Source organism: Malaya genurostris, chromosome 1 (assembly GCF_030247185.1).
Source record: "Malaya genurostris strain Urasoe2022 chromosome 1, Malgen_1.1, whole genome shotgun sequence".
Classification (NCBI taxonomy): Eukaryota; Metazoa; Arthropoda; class Insecta; order Diptera; family Culicidae; genus Malaya; species Malaya genurostris.
In genome coordinates, this window is record NC_080570.1 from 152,923,357 (window position 1) to 152,947,798 (window position 24,442).

Genomic DNA, 24,442 nt, shown 5'->3' on the forward strand with positions numbered 1-24,442 from the left:
GTCTCTATAAATATTTATTAGAGATGAGGTTGAAAAAACGACGAAACATGCTCTGAAAATTTTCTTTTTCCTTGGTGAGCTAAAATTATAAATTTAATTAACTTGTTTTCGGATTTTCTCTAAAACTTGGCATCATTGATCGCGTACCCTGCCAACGTTGCCAGATAAATACCGATTTTCGTTTAGCATGGATAGACAGGAGAAAAGGTTGCTACGAGACCTTTTTATTTTGCTCGTCAAAATGAGCTTTGGTGACATTTTCGTGAACTTATATGATTCTGATACCGATATGGTACAGATAGATTTTTGCGCCAAATAAAGATTTTTGAAAAAATGACCTGGCAATGCTGTACCCTGCAAAAGTTTTTACTTTTCACAACGTGCTGGTAGCAACATCAAAATCAGCCAATCAGATACTGGTCCAAAATTGGAACAGAAGCAGCCCCCCAGTTGTCAGGACTTGTCTTAGGGTTTAATCAAAGACATCATATTAACAAGATATCCAGCTCTCACATTTCCCGAACAAATCATTGGCAACGATCTTTTTTGCGAGCATGGTGCCCTCAGGCGAGTCCGCATCGAATCTCGTACAGAAATGTCAAATTCGTGCGCGCCAAAACAGCTGCACTGCCCCGCATAGCGTTTTGGCTACCTGGGCAGCCATGGTCACCAGACGGCTACCAAAATTGTTTCAGTGACGGCTGTCAAATCAAATTTGGCAAAAAATAGTCGCTTGTATCTTAGTTAACCGAGCGTTTTCATCTTTTCACCTTCGCTGAAAATGTCAAAGAATTCCATAGGTATGGCAAACGGCTGGCAGCCACGTCTACCTCAGAAATCCTGGTGGATACGTTTGTATCGTTTAAGGTGTATGTCTGGTAACGGTGAGGCAGACGGACACCAGAATGACTACCAGCCATATTGTGCCCGCTGGCAGCCGTTAGTCAGCCGTCGAGCAGCCTGGCCAATGCGGGGCGCACCCATACAATTGACATCAGCTGTTTTTCAAAGATGGGCGAATCTTACAAAAGTAAACAAATCGAGTTTCTCTCACCTACCAATAAAAGCTTCAAAATCCTACAATTTTGCCTAAATATTCGCATTCTACAAAAATCTCAAATTTTGTAATACACAGAACTATAAAGGGCGAAACAATCATTCCATTTGTTTACGTAAGTTTCGCCCTCCGTGTTCCATGTCAACAAACGGGGCGATACTTCAATTGCTAGTAAGGAAGGGCGAAACCTTTTTTTTTCTTTTTTTTTTCGCCGAGCCTTTTACCACTGGAAATAGTAAATGAGACGATAAAATTACTCGCAGATTTGTCTTAGTCGCGAAAACCAGCCAATTTCATGAAAAATGCGCAAGGGAGTATCCTTATAATTCACACAGGAAGCATAAAAGTAAACAAATCGAAAAAGGGCGAAACTCTTTTTATGTTGATTTATTCAGTGGATATAGATAGAAAGTGGTAGAATTTGCATCACTTTTGAAGATAAACTAACAATTCATCGACTAATCATAAAATGATCTGAGAATATACGATAATTTCTAAATACGATTTGAAACCAAAATCGAAACATTCATCGATGTTTTTCTCCATGTGATGATGTGCGATGGCGTTGCTGAACTCAACTTTATGTACAGATTTCATAAATGGCACAGATTTTCGCAGATTCTGAAATTGATAACAAATTTCCCAGATTTTTGAAATCGATCACAGTTTAGCGCCAAAAAGTACAGAGCGGTTGGAAATAGTGAGACCTCTTTTTCCGACAGGTTTTTGGCTTATCACAGATTAAAAAAAAATGAACTGGCATCCCTGTTCTCGTGTGATTTATGCGACATGGAAATAAAGTTGTATTTAACCAGACCCTGTCAGCTTGGAGCGATCTCAATCTTCAGTTCAGCAACGCCATCGTACGGCGTCTCATTCAACATGTCATGTCAATTGTATGGGTGCGCAGCCCTGCAATTTTGGCGCGCACGAATTTGACATTTCTCTCCCCTACTTCTATGTATGAGATTCGATGCGGACTCACCTGAGGGCGACATGCTCGCAAAAAAAGGATGTTGCCAATTATTTGTTCGGGAAATGTGAGAGCTGGATATCTTGTTAATATGATGTCTTTGATTTAACACTAATTATTTTATTGTACTAGCACCCAAAAAAAACATTTTCTAGTCACTCAAATGTATTCAAGAGAAAAACGTATTTTTATTGAAATTATCCTGTTTATTTTAGTAAATATTTTTTCCTATTTTAATTAAGCAATCGATGACCAGTCACAATTATTGAGAGAAAAACGATTATTGATGCCGAAAACATGTGGATCGTCAAAAAAGGTATCGTCTCTCTAGGTGGATAAATCTCGTTTTTAAGGGGATAAATTTAATCATATGTCCGAAAAGAAAATATTTATTGTAAAATTAACCAGTCGAAGAAAATGACAATGATTATACTTAGGTTTGTTTCTGAATACATTATGTATAGTTATAAAATTCACTATGTTCAAAACGGTGCAGTTTTTAGGCGCATTTGATATTTAAAAATCGTTATTTTGGATAACATTTTCGGATAAGAGAATAACGAAACCAACAGTAGTAAATTTTATACATTTTTATTATTTTCGTCTCTTTTTAATAATAGTAAGACAAATGTCGCCTATATATATTTCTCTGTAATCGTTTGCGCTCTTCTGTATTTCCATATGTGCCTTAATTTTGCATGAACTTTTCTACGATATAAGAATGTAACAGTCGATTTTAAATTCGTTTTTTTTAACAATTGAAAATACGATTAAGTGAAAATACTAATCAACGGTGCTTCGCAGCAGATCCCCAAGCGCGATTCGATGAATTTGTTTATTTTTTTTCTCTTGATTCTGATTACAAAATGATACATATTACGAGGAATAATGAAGATCGTCACGATTTGTTTAGTATTGCAAGTGGTACTTTGATTGTCACTGGAGTCTATTATTTACTGAGATTCTGCTTGGCCGGCGCTAGAGACAAACTTACGCTATTTTATTTTTCTTGTAGAGAGTTTTATGTCTGTCTGTGTTTTTTTTAAAGAGAGAACATTTATTAACTACACTACAATAGCTAGTTATAAAACCACGTCCGCGCGCGCGTGTGTGTGTGTGCGTATCGAGACTGCGTTCTTATCATTTAAAAAAAAATCTTGATAAAATATTACAATAATTTCAATAAAAAGTTTTTTTTTATTCGTTATATTTTTGACTATGTACAACATCTACACAGTTGAAAACTACCCCGAAGCCAAATAGGTGGCCACCGGGGTGAATTTCGACGGAAGGGCACCCAACGCCCCCCGCTTGCGGGGGTGGTGGGCGAACACGGACGAAAACGGTTCGTTTTCTTGTTTCATGTGTGATTGATTGATTGATTGATTGATTACGTTACCGCGGCTAGTTAGTAGTAGCACTTTTGAGAAGACAAATATTAACCTACATAATCAGACCATGTTTTTGAGTTTCTCATCCGTAAACTTTATACAGGGAGGGCTAATCTATACGTTTTTTTTAACATTCTAACTTCTTCCGTCATGTCTTTTGTAAGATATAATAGTTATGTTTGTTTGTTTTTTTTTCTCGTCACAGACATCTTATTAAATAGTTCTACAAGTGCCGATCACCGTTCGGATCGACTTAACATGCTTCGGGTTAAAAAAAAAAATGCTCCCTTCCGAGCATTATGTACTAGCATTACTTGGAAAAGGCAATATATGTATAAGTATATTGTACATTTGATCTTTTCTTCTTTTTTTGTTTAAAATCTGTCTTTTCTTTCTTTCAATAAAAACTCTGTTTAAAAGTAGTTTGTTTAAGCAAGGAATTTTTCCGTTACGATATTGAGGAATGCACACAGTTCCCTCGCAGATTGGAAATAATCTCAAATTCGTGAAATTCCCACAAACATCTAACACAAACATTCACAACTTGTTTTCATCAAAAATACACGTTCGTTCTAACGATGCATTGCATTTTTTTGTTTGTTTGTTTTTGCAGCAAACTCTGCCGCAGTGCCATACTTTTGTTACATACAACAAATAGATTAAAATTAGTTAAATTAAAAAATAAATTATCACTATCACGCTCCGCGGGTTCCAACCGTTTCGGGCCCTTGAACTAGCATATGGACAAACCACGGAGTGGAGGGGAGGGGGGTGTGGAAGAGACACTTTCTATACACGTACAAAAAACAGTGAGATGAGGCTCTTGTTGTTGGGTGTTTTTTTTAGCAGTAGAAAATAGAAAAAAAAACAACTTTGGCCTCGGGCACCTCGGGGTTTTCCGCTAACGCTACCTACAGAGGAGAGGACGCACGTTCAAATGTAGATCGCTTCCGAACCCTTGTTGGCCTGGTGACCACCCCCCGGGGCAGCACTCGTCACGTAGACATTCATGTTGGCCGCCGCAGGCGACTGCACCCCTTCGGACCAGTCCGAGGTCGAATGAGGCGAGGAACTTGACCAGTGACCGGGCGATTCCGGTGACGGTGTCGGATAGCTATCCAACGTCTGGACCAGATGCTGAGGTGTCACCCCGCCACTGTGCTGACTGGGCGGTGTGAGATACTGGTAGAACGACGACTGTTGGCTGTTCAGCGTCGACTGCTGGCAGTGTGCGGACGCCGACGACAGTGGCGACAAGTGCGACGACGACATCGTCGAGTTCGACGGTGACGAGACGGTTGTGGCAGTGGTGTTCTGCGATGTTGATGCCTGAGATCCTTGACCTGTGCGACCACCAATGGATGATCAGAGTTAGTGTGATGAAGTAACAAAAAAAAAATAGGTTTGAGTGAAAGGACATTTACCTGTCGGACTACAGAATCCGGCCAGCTCCAGACCGGTGGAGCCATGAACGAAGTTCATCTGTAGGCTGGCCAGCATTGCACTGTTTGGGTTGTTACTGCTACCGTTACTGTTGCTACTACTGCCTAGCTGTTGTTGGCCACAGCCTATACTATTGCCATTTTGTTGTTGTTGCTGTTGTTGTTGCTGCTGTTGTTGCTGTTGTTGTTGCTGCTGCTGCTGCTGCTGCTGTTGCTGCATGCTTCCATTGGAGATCATTTGCACACCATGTTTCTGCTGCTGAGCGTGTCTCAGCGCTTGAATGTGCGTCGGAGACGTTGGCAGACTCGGTCGCGTTTTAGCGGGCGACGGAGAACCTGTTGAATTTTCAAGAAAATGTTACTTTTGTTGTTCCGCGGGAGCACAAATGGCAGAAGACACCTACCGATATACCCTTGCGGGGACAGAGCCATATTGCTCTGCACCGAGTGAGGCGGTGATTGGTTCGAGTACGGCGGACTGAGACCACTTTCACCCATGTGCATCGCGTGAATCATCGTAGCCGCAGCGGCATTGCCCCGTTGGCTCATCAGCAGATCCTGGAACGGTGTATTACCCGGACCAACACCTCCTATCGAGTATCCGTAGTTGTCCAGGTTGATGTTGTGCAACGATTGCATCGATTGAGCACTCTGTAAGATGAAAACCAATCATTAGCCTCAAAGACGTTCTCTTTTTCAAAATCATTTTATTCGCGAACTTACCTTGATGCAATCCTCGTAGCTCGGTGGCTTCTTATTTCCGGTCATCGGGTCTATCTGGTGCACCGTCATGGCATTCGAGTACAGACTGACGGTATCGTACGGACTGGGAATGTTGGCGAGCGGTGATTCGACCGAGCTCAGCTGATCGTCCGGAATTTGCACGTCGACGATGTTGTTCTTCTTCGCACCACCGGCATTGGTGGCACTGGGTTTTTTCGTTTTTCTTCTAACACTACCGTCGTTGTCCGGACTGTTGGGGTTCTGAGCACCGCCCAAACCGCTGCCGTTCATCTTGGTCCGTTTCTTCTGTTTGCTCTGCTTCGTCGAAGCAATAATCGTCGGATGGGTGATCATGTGCGTCGTCGGTGACATGATCGTGTTCGGAATCGTCGTTACCATCTGTGGACTGCGTGGCACATGTTCGTCCAACAGTCTCACGATGTCCTGGTGCTGTCGTTCGCTTGCCACATCCCTCGGTAGTCGGTCCATGTGATCGGTAATGTCACGATTGGCAAAGTTATCCAACAAGGCTTTGCAAGCTTCGAACGCACCTTCACGAGCAGCGAGGAATAACGGTGTTTCGTCTTTGTCATCCTGAGCATCCCGATTGGCACCATGCGCCAGCAGGACATTCACACCGTCCGCATTGTCAACCGCGGCAGCCCAGTGCAGGGCCGTCTTCCCGTTGTTATCGGCGGCATTGATGTCTGCATCGGCAGTGATCAGTTCTTCCACCATACCTTCGGTAGCCAAACGGGCTGCCAGGATGAGCGGAGTTGTACCGTCGTGCATGCGTGCGTTCAGGTTAGTGGCTCGGTTTCTTAGCAATATCTGGAAAACACCGACGGCATCGGCTGCAACGGCCGCATGCAGAGGAGTTCTTCCGGTGTAATCTTGACTGTTGGCATCGGCTCCGGCATCCAGGAGACGCTTGGCGGCATCCGCTCGGGCATGGCGGGCCGCTAGATGTAGTGACGTTTCTCCGGTTTTATCCATAGTTGCATTTAGTTCAGCACCTTGTGCTACCAGTTTCGAAATGAATTGTGCCGTTGTGTCATCGGTGGAATCCATGTCCTCGCCCGAATCGGGACCACGGTGAATGGCGACGTCCATATCGCCTCTGTGCATCACCGTATCCGGATCTCCTCGGTGAAGACCCGAATCGGGACCACCGCGGTGTATGGCGGCTACCATCAACGGAGTCATTCCACACGGTCCTCGCACATCCACCTCCGTGTGTCCCCCATCGTGATGGGTCGGTGGCGTCATCATCGTTGGATGATCACGAATATCTGCCGCCTCGAAATGAAGCTGAGACCAAACACGGGGTTCCGTTTCTTCGTAGTCCGTGATCGCGGTGTGATCACTCGAATAACCCTGATCGATCGCACGCATTCGCTTGGGCTGTGGCATTTCCGATTCGTCGTCGCTGTTGCACCACTGCTGCGAATGTCCCATGTGCCCATTGGACATGTCCACCATCGAAGGGTTTTTGTTTAAATTTCGCATTTCCTGACCATCCGGTCTCCGACGGGACGGTCTACGAACGTTGGTACTGGCAGTCAGGAATCCTTCCGGGAACCAAGTGACGCCATGGGCCCGTTTCCGATTCGCCACCAACACACCGCACATGGCAAACACCAACAGTCCAATGAAGAATCCTAGCAGAACGTAGTTGGAGTTTGTCGATTCTGGGATGCTATCGTCGTCCGGATTCACTCCTTTGACCTGATAAATCGGGAACTGTTTCGACAAAGAATGTTTGGAAGCCGTGGCAGCTAGGAATTCGGCAGCTTCGTTGGCAGTTCCAAAACACTCAGCACCGGTCATTCCGATACACTTTCGATTGTCCAATTCCAGAAATACCTGAATACCGGTTTGCCTTGCTTCCGTATAGACGACGTGATGCTTCCGACCGAACTCACTATCGGCTAGACCCTGCAGAGCGGTACCCCCCTTCCACGGGTAGATCATTTCCGCTCCGGCACTGTTTTTCTTGATCCGTACCGTGGTTCGAAGTTGATGCCCGAGATCACGCAGAAATTGAACGGAATTTTTCTTAAACGTTTCCAGTTCCATCAACAGAATGATGGAAATGGCTCCTTCCGCTAGCTGTGCCGGTTCCTTCTCGTTCTCACAATCCAACCCGTCCCAGTTACACTCGGCATTGTTACAACCGTAGTCACAAAAACCGTTCGCATAGTGCTTCTGACAGTACGCATCATAAACCGGATTGCACGGTTGCAGTTTCTTCTCGCAATCCCGTCCATCGAACAAACACATGGCGTTGTTACATTCCTCATTGCAGAATCCATCCATAAACACTTCCCAGCAGTTGATACTAGCGGTACAATTCAACCACGGATTGATTCCCAACGAACAGTCGTTACCATCAAAGTCACACGCATAGGTATTACATTCTTCGTCGCACCGGTGGTTGCCCTGCTTCTCCCGGCAACCCTTCTTAACGCACTGCGCCCGCTGATACTCCAAATCAATTGCGTACGTATTCAGGATTCCCTTCTTCTTGCTGGCACTCTCGAACCATCCCTTGTACGACGGATCGTACACATTGCACGTCTTACCGGCCCACTTCGGCGGGCAGAAACACTCGAAATCGCCCAGTTTGTTTTGGCACGCGGCACCACGCTCACACGGACTGGAACTACATTCGTCCAGGATGTCAATCTCACAGTTGATGCCACTGGTACCCAGAGGACATTCGCACCGGTACCCGCCATCATCGGCAATCTGACACAGCCCGTTGATGCACGGATTCGAGTCGCAATCATGTCCGGAAAATTCACAATTTTTACCGTAATACCCATCGGCACAGACACAGTGATGACCCGTTTGTCTGGTCGAACAAAGACCTCCATTCAGGCACGGTGAGTTGGCACAAAAATCGACCTTAATCTCGCAGTGTCGCCCCATGTGACCCGGTTTGCAGTTACAGTGATAGTCATTCACCAGCTGAACGCAGTCCAACGTTCCCGGATTCGAGCAAGGATTCGACAGGCACTCGTTTATGTCGCCCTCGCATCGTGACCCAACAAACCCGGACGGACAGCGACACTCAAATCCACCAACCCGATCGATACAGCTTCCATTGTTGTGACACGCACCCGGCGTACAATCGTCGGTGTTAATTTCGCACAGCACCCCCAACGTTCCCGGCGGACACGAACACTTGTAGTCGTTGATCAGATCGTGACAGATTCCACCATTCCGACACGGGTTCGGTTTGCACTCGTCGATGTTCAGCTCACAGTTTTGACCCTGAAAACCTTGCTTGCACACGCATTTGTACGATCCAATCAAATCCTTACAGTGACCACCATTCCGACACGGTTGACTTTCGCACTCGTTAATCTCCTTCTGACAGTACGATCCGGTGTAACCCTGCTGACAGTGGCACCGGTGCGAGTTGCCAAAATCTTCACACGTCCCATTGTGACAGAGCAGTTTCGGTTCGACCTTCTTCCGAATGGCCGCATCTTTACAGGACACCATCTGGACATCGCACAGTTTACCAGTCCAACCGGGGGCACAGATGCACTGATAGACATTTTCCCGCTGAACACAGGTCGCCCCGTTTTCGCACGGTGACTGAGAGCACCAGTCCACGTAGTCCATGCACTGCTTCCCGGTGTAACCGTACGAACAGTGACACGTATAGTCATTATCATAGTCATAGCAAGTGGCCCCGTTCCGACAGGGCTGCGAGTCACATTTATTAATCTTATACTGACAATTGGAACCGGTGAATCCACTATGACACGAACAGTTATAGCTATTGATCCCATCCATGCACGTCCCACCGTTCATGCAGGAACTTTCCGTACAATCTTCGTCGTTGGTTTGGCAGTTCATTCCGCTGAATCCCAGCGGACAGGTGCAGGTGTACGAGTTGACATACTGCGTACAGGTCGCCCCATTCTGGCACGGTATCGAGAGACACTCGTTGATGTCCACCTCACAGTGTTTCCCTTCGAAACCATCCACACACAGACAGGTATAGTCACCGATGCCATCCAAACAAGTCCCTCCGTTCTGGCAAGGAAACGAAGCACAATCATCCGTATTGACCGTACAATCCCGTCCCTCGTACCCGCGAGCACAAAGACACTGGTACGATCCGTTTGTGTTTCTACAGGTGGCACCATTCCGACACGGTGAAGACAGGGCACATTCGTTGATATCCTCATCACACAACCTTCCGGTATATCCCAGCGTGCAGCTACAGGAAAAGTCCAAATAGTTAGGGCTTGGTGAACACTTGGCACCATTTCGGCAGCGATTGGGTAAGCACGGGTCCATTTTCGATTCACAATCGCGCCCCGTAAACGGTACTCGACAGACGCACTTATATCCATTCACCAAATCAATACATGAACCTCCGTTACGACACGGATTATTGATGCAATCGTCGATATTGATCTCGCAGTTCTTCCCGGAATAACCCGGCATACACTGACAAGTGTACGAATTCAGCCCATCCCTACAGATGCCTCCATGCTGGCACGGATTGGAACCACATTCGTCGATATCGGTTTCGCATCGTCTTCCTCCGTATCCTGGCGGGCAGTGGCAGATAAACTGATTCACTCCATCCTCACATCGACCTCCGTTGGTGCAGGGATTCGACGCACATTCGTCAACGTCACTCAGGCATCTCGCATCGAAGTAACCCCGAGGACACTCGCAACGGAATCCGTTAATCAAATCCATGCAAACTCCCCCGTTGGCACAAGGGTCCGAAGCACACTCGTTGATGTTGGTTTCGCAGTGTGTTCCGGTGAAACCCGGAACGCACTGACAAGTGTACCGATTAATTCCATCGATGCACTTGGCCTCATGTCGACACGGATTGCTATGGCACTCGTTTACATTCACCTCGCAGTTCGGTCCGGACGTTCCCGGTTGACAGCGGCAGATGTAACCGCCAACCAGATCCTCACAGTGTCCACCAAACTGACACGGGTTCGATTCGCACTCGTTGATCTGAATCTGACACAGATACCCGGTATAACCGGGATTACACTGGCAGGAAAAGGAATTATCACCATCGATACAAACGCCCCGGTGGCACGGATTCGACTGACAATCGTTGATGTTCGTCTCGCACGATATCCCCGTATAACCGGGGGGACACTCGCACGTATAGCCGGCAATCAGATCGTGACAGATTCCACCGTTCCGACACGGTTGCGACATACAATCGTCGATGTTGATCTGACAGCGCAATCCGGTGAAACCGATCGCACAGGTACACTTGAACGAATTGATCAGATCCCGACAGATGCCACCGTTCAGGCAGGGCGTCGTCGCACACTCGTCGATGTTGATCTCGCATTGCGTTCCGGTGAATCCTGGGGGGGGGGGGGGGGGGGAAAGAAGGAAACGCTGGTTAGATTTTCATTATGACCTAATGGGTATGAAAATAAGAAAGCTTCATTTTGAGTCCGCAGCTGCATATTTCTTGTCAGATCATAAGTTTTTGTTTGGCGGAATATATTGGCAAAAAAACCTTAAACTTCCTTAGGCCATCACACTGTTCTGTGACCAGGAACTTTTTTTTTCAGAAAATCTGCCTGAAATCCATCATCCAGACAAAGATTTCGTCGCGCATGGGAAATAATTCTCGGATTAGGGTCTCGTTTTATTCGTACCTGAAACCGTATATCTGAAATATTCACTTTTTTTTAAATGACGGATAAATTAATTTCCATGTATTTAACTCAGAAAGAATTGTCTTTTAATTGAATTTTTCAGATTGATTCATGATCTGAAGAATGAAGTTTAGAAAAAACAACTCTTTCGCACCGACGTTTCGATCAATGATTTGATCTTTATCAAAAGACATATTTCAAAGTTTCTAGTCTTAAAATCAGAGCCGAAAGCTGTCACGTATTTTCAATGAATGAGTCCAACCGAATAGCTCCGTAAACAATATAAAGTTTACTGTCAAAACACATTCTAAAATGATCGCAAGCAAAACAAAACGAATAGAAACAACGCATTTTCGTCTCTCAATCCGGCAAAAGAGAGTATCAATGTCAGCGTCACTCGTTTCCCTACGACAAGACGAATCCAGAATAATTTCTGCAGGAGAATTCAACCGAATATCGATCATAGATCATAGATAGGGTCTGGTATATGAAAAATTAAAGTTACTACACTGCAGAGCATATTTGGAAATCAAAACTCAATGAGAACCGTTTTCTATCAGTTTTCATCAGCGATTCTCGAGACTTTGGTTGAATATCGATACGTGCAGCAACCCAAACGTCTTATGTATGTTTTATAGGTGCATATAAAACAGATATAAGACAATAGTGTCCTAAATCTGTCTTAAATATGTATGTAAAACGAATATGGGTTTTTGGTGGTTACTTGGGCAGTACACGATTTTCACATTTTTATATAAATTTTAGTTGTCAGACATAAATTATTTCACGTTAATTTTCAAAAATCTTAAGTCTGCGTATGTCAGATACATTTTGGTAATGAAAAACAAAATGGATGACACTAGATCTCGACGTTTCATGTAATTCTAGGACATTTGGCATCAATAATTTGTTTCGATTTCGGAAATCTCATCCCTCATGGTGATTTTTCAAGATTGAAAATTTTAAAACTTTTACCACCGGGCAAGCACCACCTACCCATATCCGACTTAGATCAATTGTTGCATGGGACATTTATGCGTAGCACGACAGTATACCCTTGACACAAGACGCCTTGCTGTCTCGATAGACGAATAGACGATAGTTTCCGAAGAAAATATCGCAACAAGTGGTACTACTCAGGGAAGCCTTCTCGGTCTACTGATTTTCTTGCTGTACTTCAACTATCTTAATTTTCGTCTGGGTGCAATTGTTGAATGGTTTCGACTGCCGAGACCTGTTTCCTAAGATGTGCCTTCGTTAATGCCCAAAATTCCTCACTTGGTCGAAGTTGTGGACAATTTGGTGGATTCATGTCTTTCGGGACGAAAGTGACATTTTTGGTAGTATACCATTCTACCGTTGATTTTGAGTAGTGGCAAGAAGCAAGATCTGGCCAGAAGACAACAGGATCCTTGTGGTTTCGAATCATGGGTAGAAGTCGTTTTTGTAAACATTCCTTGATGTATATTTTGCTGTTCATTGAAGCAGTGGTGCTGAAGGGTTTCGAAATCTTACCGCAGCTACAAATTGCTTGCCAGACCATAGCTTTCTTACTAAAGTTTTCGACATCAATCGATGTCTCGGACTGGTTTAACACTTGCCCTTCTCGCACCGTATAATATTGTGGTCCCGACAAGGATTTGTAATCGAGTTTCACGTAGGCTTCGTCGTCCATGATTATGCAGTTCAAATTTCCAGCAAGAATCGTATTGTACAGCTTTCGAACCCTCGGCCTGATCGATGCTTCTTGTTTCGGACTACGTTTTGGTTGTTTCTGCTTCTTATAGGTTCGAAGATTCAAACGTTCTTTAGCACGAAGAACATTTGACTTTTTTGACCACATCCCGAACTGAAACCTTCTTCTTTTACTCGAACGCCTTCAGAGGGTTAGCAGGACCTTTCTTTCGTCCCGTTTTCGGTTCATCCTCAAAGGTGTTATCCTCACCGAACTTCCTGATTGCATTTCGCCGCACGGCTTTTTCACTTACTCCTTTCATTTTTGCTATCTTTCTCAGTGACAGTCCGCGTTCTGTGCACCATTTGTACACAATTTTTCGACGTTGTTCTGCTGTAAGTCCACGCATTTCGAAACAAACTAATGAAAACGAATAAACAACTGTACAAGTGGTTGGAGAAGAGTGTAAACAACAGGACGCAGCTATAAAAATTGACAGATTCTGAACCATTGCGAAATGGCAGCGGTTTTTGGTTGCGTTCATACTTTCTGGGACAGTCTTTATAATCGACAAACTGCTTTTTTAAATGACCGCACAATTCTCTCATGGATGGCTGAGAGCCGTTTCGGAAAAACTTGTGCACATGCTACAGGCTACAGTTCACGTTAAAATTGATTAGGGGAAAAACAATAATCGTATAAGTGGCGTAACCAACAAAACGCACTTTCCGAAACATTTCAATCGATTTCGACAAACTTGAGCTCATTTGAAAGTTACAGATCTCGTTGAAATGGGTCGTTCTGGGGAAATCATCGTATAAGTGACGGAACCGACAATACGGAAGATTTTCAATTATGTGTCAAGTGATTTGGACAATCTTATGTTCGTTTGAAAATTATAATGAGGTCGCGGATAAAGTATAAACAGTATCACGGTGGACTCCTCCGGTTTCGGAGGTATAACTGAACAAGTGACCGACAAACTGTACTTTTTTTTAAATCACAATCATTTTTCTCGATTATAACTTAACCGCAAAGGGTTCAACGGTCATGTTCAAATTTATTATGGTAGATTCTTTCGATTCCTGAAATCGAACCAAATCAGCGATAAAGCACAGTTTTTGTGAATCTTCTTAATCTATCTTGGATTTATCAAAGGTGTAGACAAAAACTAACTCGCTGAAAAAATATTGTAATGATACTTCTTAAATGAAAACATAAAGGCACAAATCACACAACTAGGTGAACCAAACAGCGGCTTTTCGCAAGTGTATTTGACGTTCAAATCCAGAATCAGGTTACTTTGATTGAGTCTACTGTTGAACTAGAAAAACGAACGATCATCAACCAAAAGACACTAAGAAGCTATGGAAACGAACTAAATAAGGTTGAAGTTGAGAAAAAAAATTAATCTGGATTCGAACTACTTCATAAACGGTTCTTTCTCTCTCTCCACTCGAAATGCCCGTGATGACTCAGATTTGCCTAAAATCCCGATCGCACGCTGTTGTGCGCAGCAATAACCAACGGGGTCCGCATGCTAGCTATAGCTTTACCTTTCCTGTAGTTGCCGCCCCCTTCCCCCCAGAAAACTACACGAGTTGGCAAAACTTGCCACGACGACAGACACGCGTGCACGGCATTAATAGATTATTCGTGTTATTAATCCGACACTCCCATGGAACACAACAACATGTCCGTCCGCCTGCGCAGGGGGGAAACATTCCCGACCATTATTTGATCTCAGATTGTCAAATAATTTACAGGATTTTTTTGTTGGTTTTGTTTTCTTTGGTATATTAGTCCGACATAAGCTTATTCGATTAGCCTAATTCGGCTTAGATCCACTAAGAAGCTGATAGTTTTTTTTCCGTCTGAATGCTGTTTCCAAGTATTTTTACAAGATTGTCCACTTAAAATGCGGATCATTTGATTGTTGTGTTTTTTTTTTCGTGGTCTGTCGTAGTCAGACAGATGACATTCAGATATCCGCCACGCATAGATTCATAAAATTATTTAATTAGGTTTTATTGATCATTTACATTTTATATAACTTCGACCGATCGATCGATCCGGGCAAGGGAAACAACTCTCTCTCGCTCGCTCGCTCAGATTTAGGTAAATCGCAAAATAAAACGATATTCTCCTTCGAATCTAGCACTCCAGACAGAGTGCCCAATGGAGCAGAGCTTTTAGTCGATTCACTCTGTAATTATTTCCACTATTTTTATAGCTTTCTGAATGCGACATCAACGTGAGGCGAGCCGATTCGGAGCACGGCTCGCCCGGCGCAGATCGAACCGACTTGCGAACAACAACGCGAACAGAGGTTGGTTGGTTGGTCACGGAGAGGACGAGGATAACCACCCAACCAAAAGGGTATTAAAACTTCAGCATCAGATATAGTCAGTCTACACACTCACACAAAGACAGCGGCGCAGCTTAGCTCGGTTACAGTTTAGCTGCGGTAATCCGTCCGGTAACGACCGTACTCCAATTTTGCGGTCTTTAGCGAACATGCCTAACAATCAGAGCTGAATCGATTGGCAACGTGGAATCCCACCGGTTTACCGAAGGCGTACTGTTCAAAGGGGCGTAGGAATGGGTGATAAATTTTTCGTATAAATAATCTCCAACAACAACCGGTTTGGCAGCAGCACCTCTAGCACCGTCGTCCGTTCGATGATTCGAGTATAGGTCGGTCGCCCGTTGGCTACTTTCAGCCTCACACCACGCGATCCGATCCGCAAAAGAAAAGAGAGGTTCGCCAGATTTTGTAACCCGACTGTGAATAGGCTACTGCTAGCTAGCATTCAGACGGACTTTGGCGGCTGTTGCAGCTGCAAAAGCTTCGGAACTCTACTACATGTTTACATTGTAGTTTCTAGTGCTAGCACCAAAGACCGAACGTAACTGGATTCCATTTTGAAGTTTTACCGAAGGTGACGGATATTTGCGAATGAATTTAGATGCCTTAATTGTGTTTAATTATGGTACTTCTGCAAAATGACGAGGATCTAAAAACTAAATCGTTAGTCAGTCCCATTGCACAAACTGCATTGGGCCGTTTTCACAAGGACTCTGACATTTCCTCTTCTCATTACTGTGCTTCACATTCATAAAGGGTGCTGGTATCTTTTTGGCAACACTGTTTTTGACAGATTACACGTGAATCGTGTCTTGTGTTATTGTCAAACTTGTTCAGTTTGGTCCATAATTTAATCATGAATGGACGCTGGTAAAGTTGAAGGGAAATCCATTTTTTTCCGAAAAAATGGGTTCAGCGACGTCAACAAGCAAAATTGCCGCCTCTGGAGTGAAGACCAGTCAGAAGAATTACAGAAGCTACCAATGCATCCCAAAAAAGTCCCTGTCAGGTCAGGGGTCAGGTTTCTTAAGGAACAGGATAAAAAGTCGGATCTTTCTATTCGATTTTATTTTGTCACTAAAACTTATGAAAAGGTTTGACAAGGTTTTGATTACAGTGACTCCATTTTGATAGCAGATTAGCTTGGGTTCTTCGGAAACGTTGTACGATTTTATATGAACTGAACTATTTTACATCTCCGATTGAAGCATGTCAATCTCGCAACGCAGAGATGCAGTTCTATTTTTCGAGTACAAAACTCAAACTGCTCTTCAAATTTCTTCCAAACTAATCTTGGTCATTTAATTCCAGACACCAAAATCATAACAGTGAGAAAAATTACACATAATTCAACTAAACTGGTCGTATATTTCAGAATAAAGTTATATGTACACTAGATACAGTTGGTTAAGACGTTAACTCTAAGCAAAGTAAAGCAAAGTCTTGGCATTACATTCCTTTGGTGGAATTTGGCCTTTCTGTTTCAACAGACTTCGCAGCCGATTCTTAGTGTACAGAATTATTGCATGGCTAGTACTATGGATCCTACTGACACTATGAATCCTTCCAGGTCGGGGCTCGAACATACGACAACTGGCTTGTAAGACCAGCGTCCTATGCATTGAACCGCCAACCCGGGACGAACTCTACTTTCTGTAAAATTCTCAAACTTTCCATTAGGTTCCATACGAAATCCTCTGATATGACCGCGGTTACGATTTTCCATCTTGAAATCATCAGCTTTCTTCTTAATTTAGAAGCCCAGTATAAGTTAGTTCGGTCCGTTTTCATAAGACGACTGTCAAGAATGGAGATTTCAGTGTTGAAGACAACCCTCGCTCCGGACAACAACAAAAAAATAATCGAAGACAAACAGTTGGAGGCATTACTCAATGAAGATCCGAGTAAAACGAAAGAAGAGTTTGCTGAATCATTGAAAGTGACTCAATAAGCAATTTCTGTACGATTAAAATTCATGGGAATGATTCAAAAGCAAGGCAATTGGGTGCCTTATGAACTGAAACCGAGATACATTGAAAAGCGATTTATCATTTACGAGCAGTTGATTCAAAGACAGCAAAAAAGGTTTGTTTTTACATCAAATTGTTACTAGGGATGAAAAATGGATATTCGATTGTTGCCATCGACCTCAACATCAACTCCAAAGCCGAATATTCATGGTTCGAAGGTCATGTTGTGCATATGGTGAGCTGCTACAACCAGGCGACACTAAAGCTTGCTTCATTTAGAATTGGAACAAACTTTTGCTCATATTGTGGCGCTCCTGGAGAACGGATTTGGAAGTTCTTAGCGCCCACGTGTCGGGAATTTAGTCAGCTTCGCGTATGATTTTTGACATTCCGCAAATCGACTGTATTTTGTAAACAATCAACATGAAGCCGCAAGAAGGGAAAAAATTGTGCACAGTTATTTGGAAAATCCATTGTGGTCTGCATTTAGGCTAGCTAAACAGCTGGAAATACTAAGAAATACCCTATGGCGCGTTATCAAACGGTATAAGGAAACATCGACGACGATTCGATAATTGCCTGAGAGGTGGGAAAAGTGGTAACTAGGTATTGATGGTACTTTGATTAATCTTTAAATTCTTTTTATTTTGAAATAAATGGATTTTTTACCCAAAAAACACGGATCGAATTATTTTGTCCTCCTAATATATTATTCATAAGTGTAGAGCGATGAAAAACATTTCCTTGTAGCCCGCTTTCGTATGAATACCTTCAAATAAGTTTATCTGGGTAGCCGGCTACCGCGAAAAAAACAATCATTGAAATTTGTTTTGTGGCACGTAGCACAACTAATCGATTATCAGAAGTAAGATGACCAATCATATCCAGTATTTTTTTTTTCCTATTCATTCAACATACCGCAAAAGCAGTGAGGCAGAATCGTCTGTTTTATGAAGATTGTGATTTTAATGAATTTTCACGAGAGATGATTTTTTATCATTCAAATCATAGTCTTGAAGGACTAGAAATCAAACGAAAAAGAAAAAAATAATTACATCTGACAGAACTGAACGAGGAGATTGAAACATTACAAAAATTTGATAGCTGTAATTAAGAAAAGAGAAACTCCGGCATTTGTGGCCTTTTACGACATGGAAGCATGTACCAGTGAATCAGTTCTTGACTAAAGTTTTTTTGTCGTTGGGTTCCACTTAAAACTACAATGGATCGTTGACTATAAAGTATCCAGGTAGAGCAATTTCCTCTCCTTAGGCGTACGAATGTCTGCACCTTTTGGTACGGAAAAGCTTGGGTACGCCAATATGTGTGCAAGATGAGGACCACCGACCAGCACAAAGAGTAAAATTCAGTTTTCTTTAACTCATTACTTATTCAAGCGTATTAGTAGTTTTCAATCATTCAATGATTCAACTTCAACTATAAAAAGCTGAACTGAGCTAGCTTTTACTAATTGAGTCATCACCGTAAACATCACAACACCTTTTTCCTAGTTTACGTCTCGTTTTGACGTGAACACGTCTTACTTTACTATGGGACGCCTTATAAAAATTTTAAATTGCGAGAGTGATAAATTTATTATCGTGAAGATTTATTGTTATATTCAAAATAGTTTTTTTCTGCACGTCCTCGGAGATATGATAAGCAATTTGAGGAAGAATTTTCAGCAGAGTGAGACAACCACTAATACCTTGAAATTTAAATTTTATATAATGTAAAAAGTAAAAATTTGATGCTTTATTCTTTTTAGATTTTGTATTTGAACCGTTCGGTTCATACCAGAGCTCAGGGCCATAATCCAACTCTAGAATCCTGTTCTGAAGTTCTGTTTCAGAATTCAAGATCAGTTTTTTTTTTCATTTCCAGAACCCAGATATCAAATTTAGTTCCTCGTCCAGAAGCTAAGCCCAGAATGGAGTTCCAGAATTCTATGCTAAAACTGAAGTTTTGAAATCGAAATCTGGAAGTGAGATCGGGATCTCGCTTCTAGGCCTGGACTTTGGAACTAAAGTTTGGAAATGAATTCTTGACTTCGATCTGAATTTTAAAACTGAAATTGAGGTTCCGACCAGAGTTCAGTTGCGACATTCATGTCGGAAATTCAGATTCAGAATTCAGGTTTAGAATTCTGAACCAGAAGTTCTGGAACTTCATACCGAAATCCAGTAACCAGAACTCGGATCCCAAATTTAGCAAAATTTACCGAAATCCGATTATGAAATTTTTTTATCTAAATTTCGGATCTGGATTCTAGAACTGAATTTCGGAGCTAAATTCTGGATCAGAATTTGAAAACTGTTTACTGTTACCGGAGTTCAGTAATTAAAATTCAGTAGCAGACCAGAATCCACCATCTTTTCGATCACTAATTAGATCTACATGCCGATTCTAACCCCGTTGTTCGCCCACGCTTACTTTCCACCCCATCCACCTACCTTCATCATCCATTTACCTATCCATTTTTCTCTTCTCTCTCCGCCAGTTTAAGCAAGAATACTATTGCTGCCCTGTAGTGCTTGGTTTCATCAACTAGATATAGAGTTATAGTTTTAATTATTAGTTTGTATTGTTAGTGTCAAGTCTTATTGTATCTGTTGGATCATTGTAATCTGTCGATACGAAAGATGAGGAGGTTTTATGCCTGCTGGAGAGAGAGATTGCCAAATTTCATCTCCATCGGGCTTTTCCCTGCTCCCAAAAATAAACAAAATAAACAAAAATCCAGCTCCAAAGTTCAGTGTTAGGATTCAGGTTCAGAATTCGGTGTCGAAGCGGAGTGCTGTTCTCGAATTCGGTTCCAAACACATGTGCAACTTTTCCTAGTTCAGTTCCAGAATCAAAACTGAGTTCAGGTTCAGCGTTCAGTTCTAGTATTTTGCTTGGAAATTTTATTCCAGACTTTCAGGTATAGAATTCAGATTCCTCAACATAAATCAAGCTGCACTATTCATTTTGTTCGTATTCACGTCATCCGGCTATGTCTTATGACATTACCCACTCACCATTTTTTAAAGGAAATTGGGTTACTAATTACTAAATATGACGAAATGCTCAATTTTGTAATCTAAAAACGCCTAATTTTTTTTTGCTGATATGAGCTACTCTGACTCTGAGCTGTCAAACGCATTTTGAATAATGGGACTACCAGCGCGAATCGACATCGAAAACCGATAACGTTCCCTTGTCAACTCAATTTCAGATAGGAAATTTTGCTTCACCCAATAGGTGGTACAGAGTTGGCACCATCCGACTACTATCTTTTCCGATTGATACTAAAAACGCACTCTTACCGGTTCAGTCCAGTCAATTATTTTAAAAATTGGCTTAGTTCCTTCTCGGGATCAGAAAATCAATTGTTCATTTTATGATCCGAAATTCATAGATTGCCGCTATTCAGGGGTTTTGGTTGAAAGTAACCGATTTGAGGTAAGAGAACATAAATATTTTCATTTATTTTTGGTTTTACGTTTCGTGTTCGACTCGTCAGTGCAACGACACTAACTGCTTTCAATAGGTTTTTTCCTTCAAATTGAACTGTTCTGGTGCACTAGTGCTTTGCACTGAAGAGTCAAAAACGAAAGGTGAAGGATAAAATCATAAATTACTGTTTCCGTTGAATAATGATTTGACGAAAAATGAGTAACAAGTGCGACTTAAAGTTTTAGGACCTAAAATTAGAAATTTTCTTCAAAAAAATCCGAGCCGCAACAGTCAGTAAGTTGTTCTGCGAATTCCACGGAAACCGATGACCTCAACAAAAAAAAAACAACAAACTGGCAGATGCACTGGAAACAAAATACACTCTTCTAGAAAGCATAAATCAACAACCTCTAGGAAAGATACTAAATCGGTCGCGCCCGCCACCGTCGATATATCCTCGCTGTTCGATACGCGAGAGGGTGTGGTTCAATTAGCCTCCTGTGACCCACTAATTGAATCAATCAAGGAGCTTTCTGCACAGTAAAAGCGACCCGCATATATTTTACGGTGAGAAACGAAACAGACAACAACAAGAAGAAAACGAAAACATCACTGTTTCATTACGCCTACAGCGAATATTGATGGGCAGGCAGGCAAGTAAGCAACGAAAGCGAAAAAGAAACCCGTCCTGAAAGGCTCGGCATGATTTCGCGATTACGCCAACGAATGGCCGAACCGATTTTTTGTTGGTCGTATTTCAATGTGTCTTATTATGACAGGTCACCTCCACACGCGGCACTTCTTTCGCTGCCCGAATTTTGTTTTATTTTTATTTTTTTACCGCGGGGTCGCACTGGAGGATTGTGGTGGGCCCATTCCGGAACATGCAGCGGAACATGAAAAAATGCATTGCATTGCTCTTAGTGTGTGTAACGGCAAAACCATCCCCGCGCGGTCCGCGGACTGGATTCTTCAGAGATCCGAATATTGCTTATTAATTTAATTTAACATTCGTGTTTTCTGTGCCCGTTTTTTTTTGTTTTTTGTTCCTCCGGGATTCGACTCGTGCTGGGTCGGTCAAAAACGATGCTACCGCTGGCTGCCACACGGTGGAAATTTGAATAAATCTCGGTCCCTATATTACCGCTGTCGGATGCCCAGGATAGGACTGGGAGATAGATTGAGTGCACTCGTGTAATCGTTAATCTTTCACGGCTTAATGGACGACCAGGAATCGACTGAAGATCGGCCGCAGTATGCGCGCGTAGGTGGAAGTTTGGTTATGTTTAGTTTTGCGTGTAATGAAATACCATCGTTGGAAGATGGGATTAGTTGACTGTCATTGAGTCACTCCGAAATGACTTTAACCCTGACACGAGAGCATATTCCTCTTCGTACGCAATGTTTTCATAGCCCTGAGGGTACGAGAGCCTAACGACGAACACCTTCCAATAATGTCCTATCAAACGAGCGAGTGGAAAAACAACAACATTCACAACACCGAACCTGCATTATTGTTATTATTGCTGTCGAGAGCTTCGCTTGTTGTTTCTTCTTGCACTTGAGAGCCTCTGCCGTCATCTGATTGCGATCCACCACCGAAATCTCTGCTTCTTCTCCCCTCGGACTCGGATCTTTTGTGCCATTTCGACACGACACGACCCGTGTCAAGCTCCGACACCGGTGCGATTAAGCATGGACATCAACCAGCTTCACGTGGACCGAGCCGGACGGTCTTCGGCGGCCGTTGTGCGAGTTCCCCGTTCCGAGATCTATGTGGTAGATTTCCCTGTACTAATCAATTGATTCAAACGAATCCTACCCGGCCACCTTTGAGGGGGGTGGGCACCAACATGGAGTTAAAAGTTCAAAGCAATTAATCGAAATCTTGTTTACATTGGGGCAGCGGGAATTTGCTTCAGCACCAACGCAGATTACCTTCCACTCGGAAGCCAACGGACAAACTGTACCGAGAGAGTTCGAGGCAAAATGGTGTTAAATAAATAAGCTCAAGAAATTTTAATAAGCCTCAACACGGTGTGCCCCGGGATTGGCGTTGGCTTTTTTTTCTTCTCTTCTCTCGCTTGAGGTTCAGTTCAGAAAGTTGTTGCCGGAGGTGGAGTGCAACCGCGTGGGTTGATCCCGAAGAGGTCTTCCCACTATCTACCGTGGGTTGCTGTTGCTGCTGCTGCCGATGCCGTTGCTCTCCGGGTTCCACTTTGTGTGGTTGAGATAAATCGATGTCAAGTGCTTCTGGCTTTCTCGTGCGGTCGTCGTTAGCCTCCCTGTATTCTGATTGGTCGTGGTGGTGCTCGCAAGAATGTCCGGTTGATGCGCGATGGTTTGTCGGGTGGATGGCTCGGAAGGACTGTTTACTGATAGATAAAGAGTGTACCGGTTAAAATCGGCACATACAAAATTTATTCTCAAGACTCGAGTTTATATCCGATTAACAAAAATTTTCAGACAATAAAAAGAAACAATTTGAAATTAGTTTTGGCATCATTCGAATACTTTAATTTGTTACATAAATAGTGTTTGCTTATTGGTTTAAACTGAGCTGCTAGGTGGCAATAACTGTTTAGTTTGAACTGCTTTAAACACCGCGAAGAATATCATTCCTTAAATTTCATTTATTTCGCCTCTATATCCGAACACGCGAACCTTGGCCTTAATCCCAGCCATTAGGCTCTATACGACCTCAGAATCGATAGATGCTTTTTGTATTTCTTCTAAATTTTCCACTACTTTAGGTTGTTTGAGAAGGTGCTCCTTCGCGGTTTCCCAGTATTTTTCTAGTCCCGGATTGTTTTGAGGTGTTCAGATCTTTTGGCACGGAATCAAAATCATTCGCCTCATATCACTCTAGCCCTTCTTTCGTATAGTAACATGATGCCAAATCCAGCCGAAAAATTGTCGGTCCGTCTTACGCCTTCAGGAAAGAGAGAGAAACCGCTATTGAAGACACTCTTTCAAGCCCATCTGTTCATTCGTGGTGCTTGTTGTGACGAAAGGTGTACTCCGGTTTCCACCAGTACAAATCGCTTGCCAAATCAAGAACTTCGACGTTCTGTGTGACCGGAGGTTTTCGAGACCTTCACACTTATTCTTGACATGTGACAGGTTTCTTAATATGGTGGGATTAAATTGAATTCATTTTGCTTAAAAGTAACCGTATTCTGTTTCTCATCACGGTTTGGGAAGTTCTGAAACATAAACATATGTAGCCCAGCGGGAGTTTTGGTATTCTGCACCAAAGTCTTACCCACATGTAACATATTAGTCACATACCATATACCGAATTCGTTCGTCGAGATCAGCAAATGTCTGTGTGTAAGTGTGTACGTATGTAACAAAAATATTTATTCTGCTATTGAACTTCATCCCGATCCGACTTCCGATTCCGGAGTTACAGGGTAATATGTGAAAATTAAAGAAAAAATATGCACTCATATTTATCGGCTTAACTGATTTTCACAAACTAAGATTCAAATGAAAGGTCTTACAGTTCTTTAAGAATTTCTAAAACATTTCATCCGGATCCGACTTCCAGTTCCGGAACTAAAGCGTGATAAGTGCAATGCAAAGCGCAAGCATCGAAAGCACCGAAAGTACACACAAAAGCCAGCGATCGCAAAACAACTAAAATGTTAATCGTCTTTTTTCTGAATTTGATTGGTTAAAATTTGGTACAACTAATCGATTGTTGTTTGAACTAAACTGTCATTTTTTT

General features: G+C 42.9%; 1 protein-coding gene across 1 annotated transcript in view; it reads right to left on the minus strand.

The window, feature by feature from the left end:
• Window positions 1-2,605: 2,605 nt before the first annotated feature.
• The window catches only part of LOC131426216 (neurogenic locus Notch protein), a 243,459-nt gene continuing 221,622 nt past the window's right edge, over window positions 2,606-24,442 (minus strand). Inside the window, exons 8-11 of the mRNA XM_058588791.1 lie at window positions 5,587-10,958; window positions 5,268-5,514; window positions 4,846-5,199; window positions 2,606-4,764 (exon numbers count right to left, since the gene is read on the minus strand). Coding sequence (XP_058444774.1) covers window positions 4,355-4,764; window positions 4,846-5,199; window positions 5,268-5,514; window positions 5,587-10,958 — 6,383 coding nt within the window. The 3' untranslated portion in view covers window positions 2,606-4,354. The remainder of the gene's footprint in view (window positions 4,765-4,845; window positions 5,200-5,267; window positions 5,515-5,586; window positions 10,959-24,442) is intronic.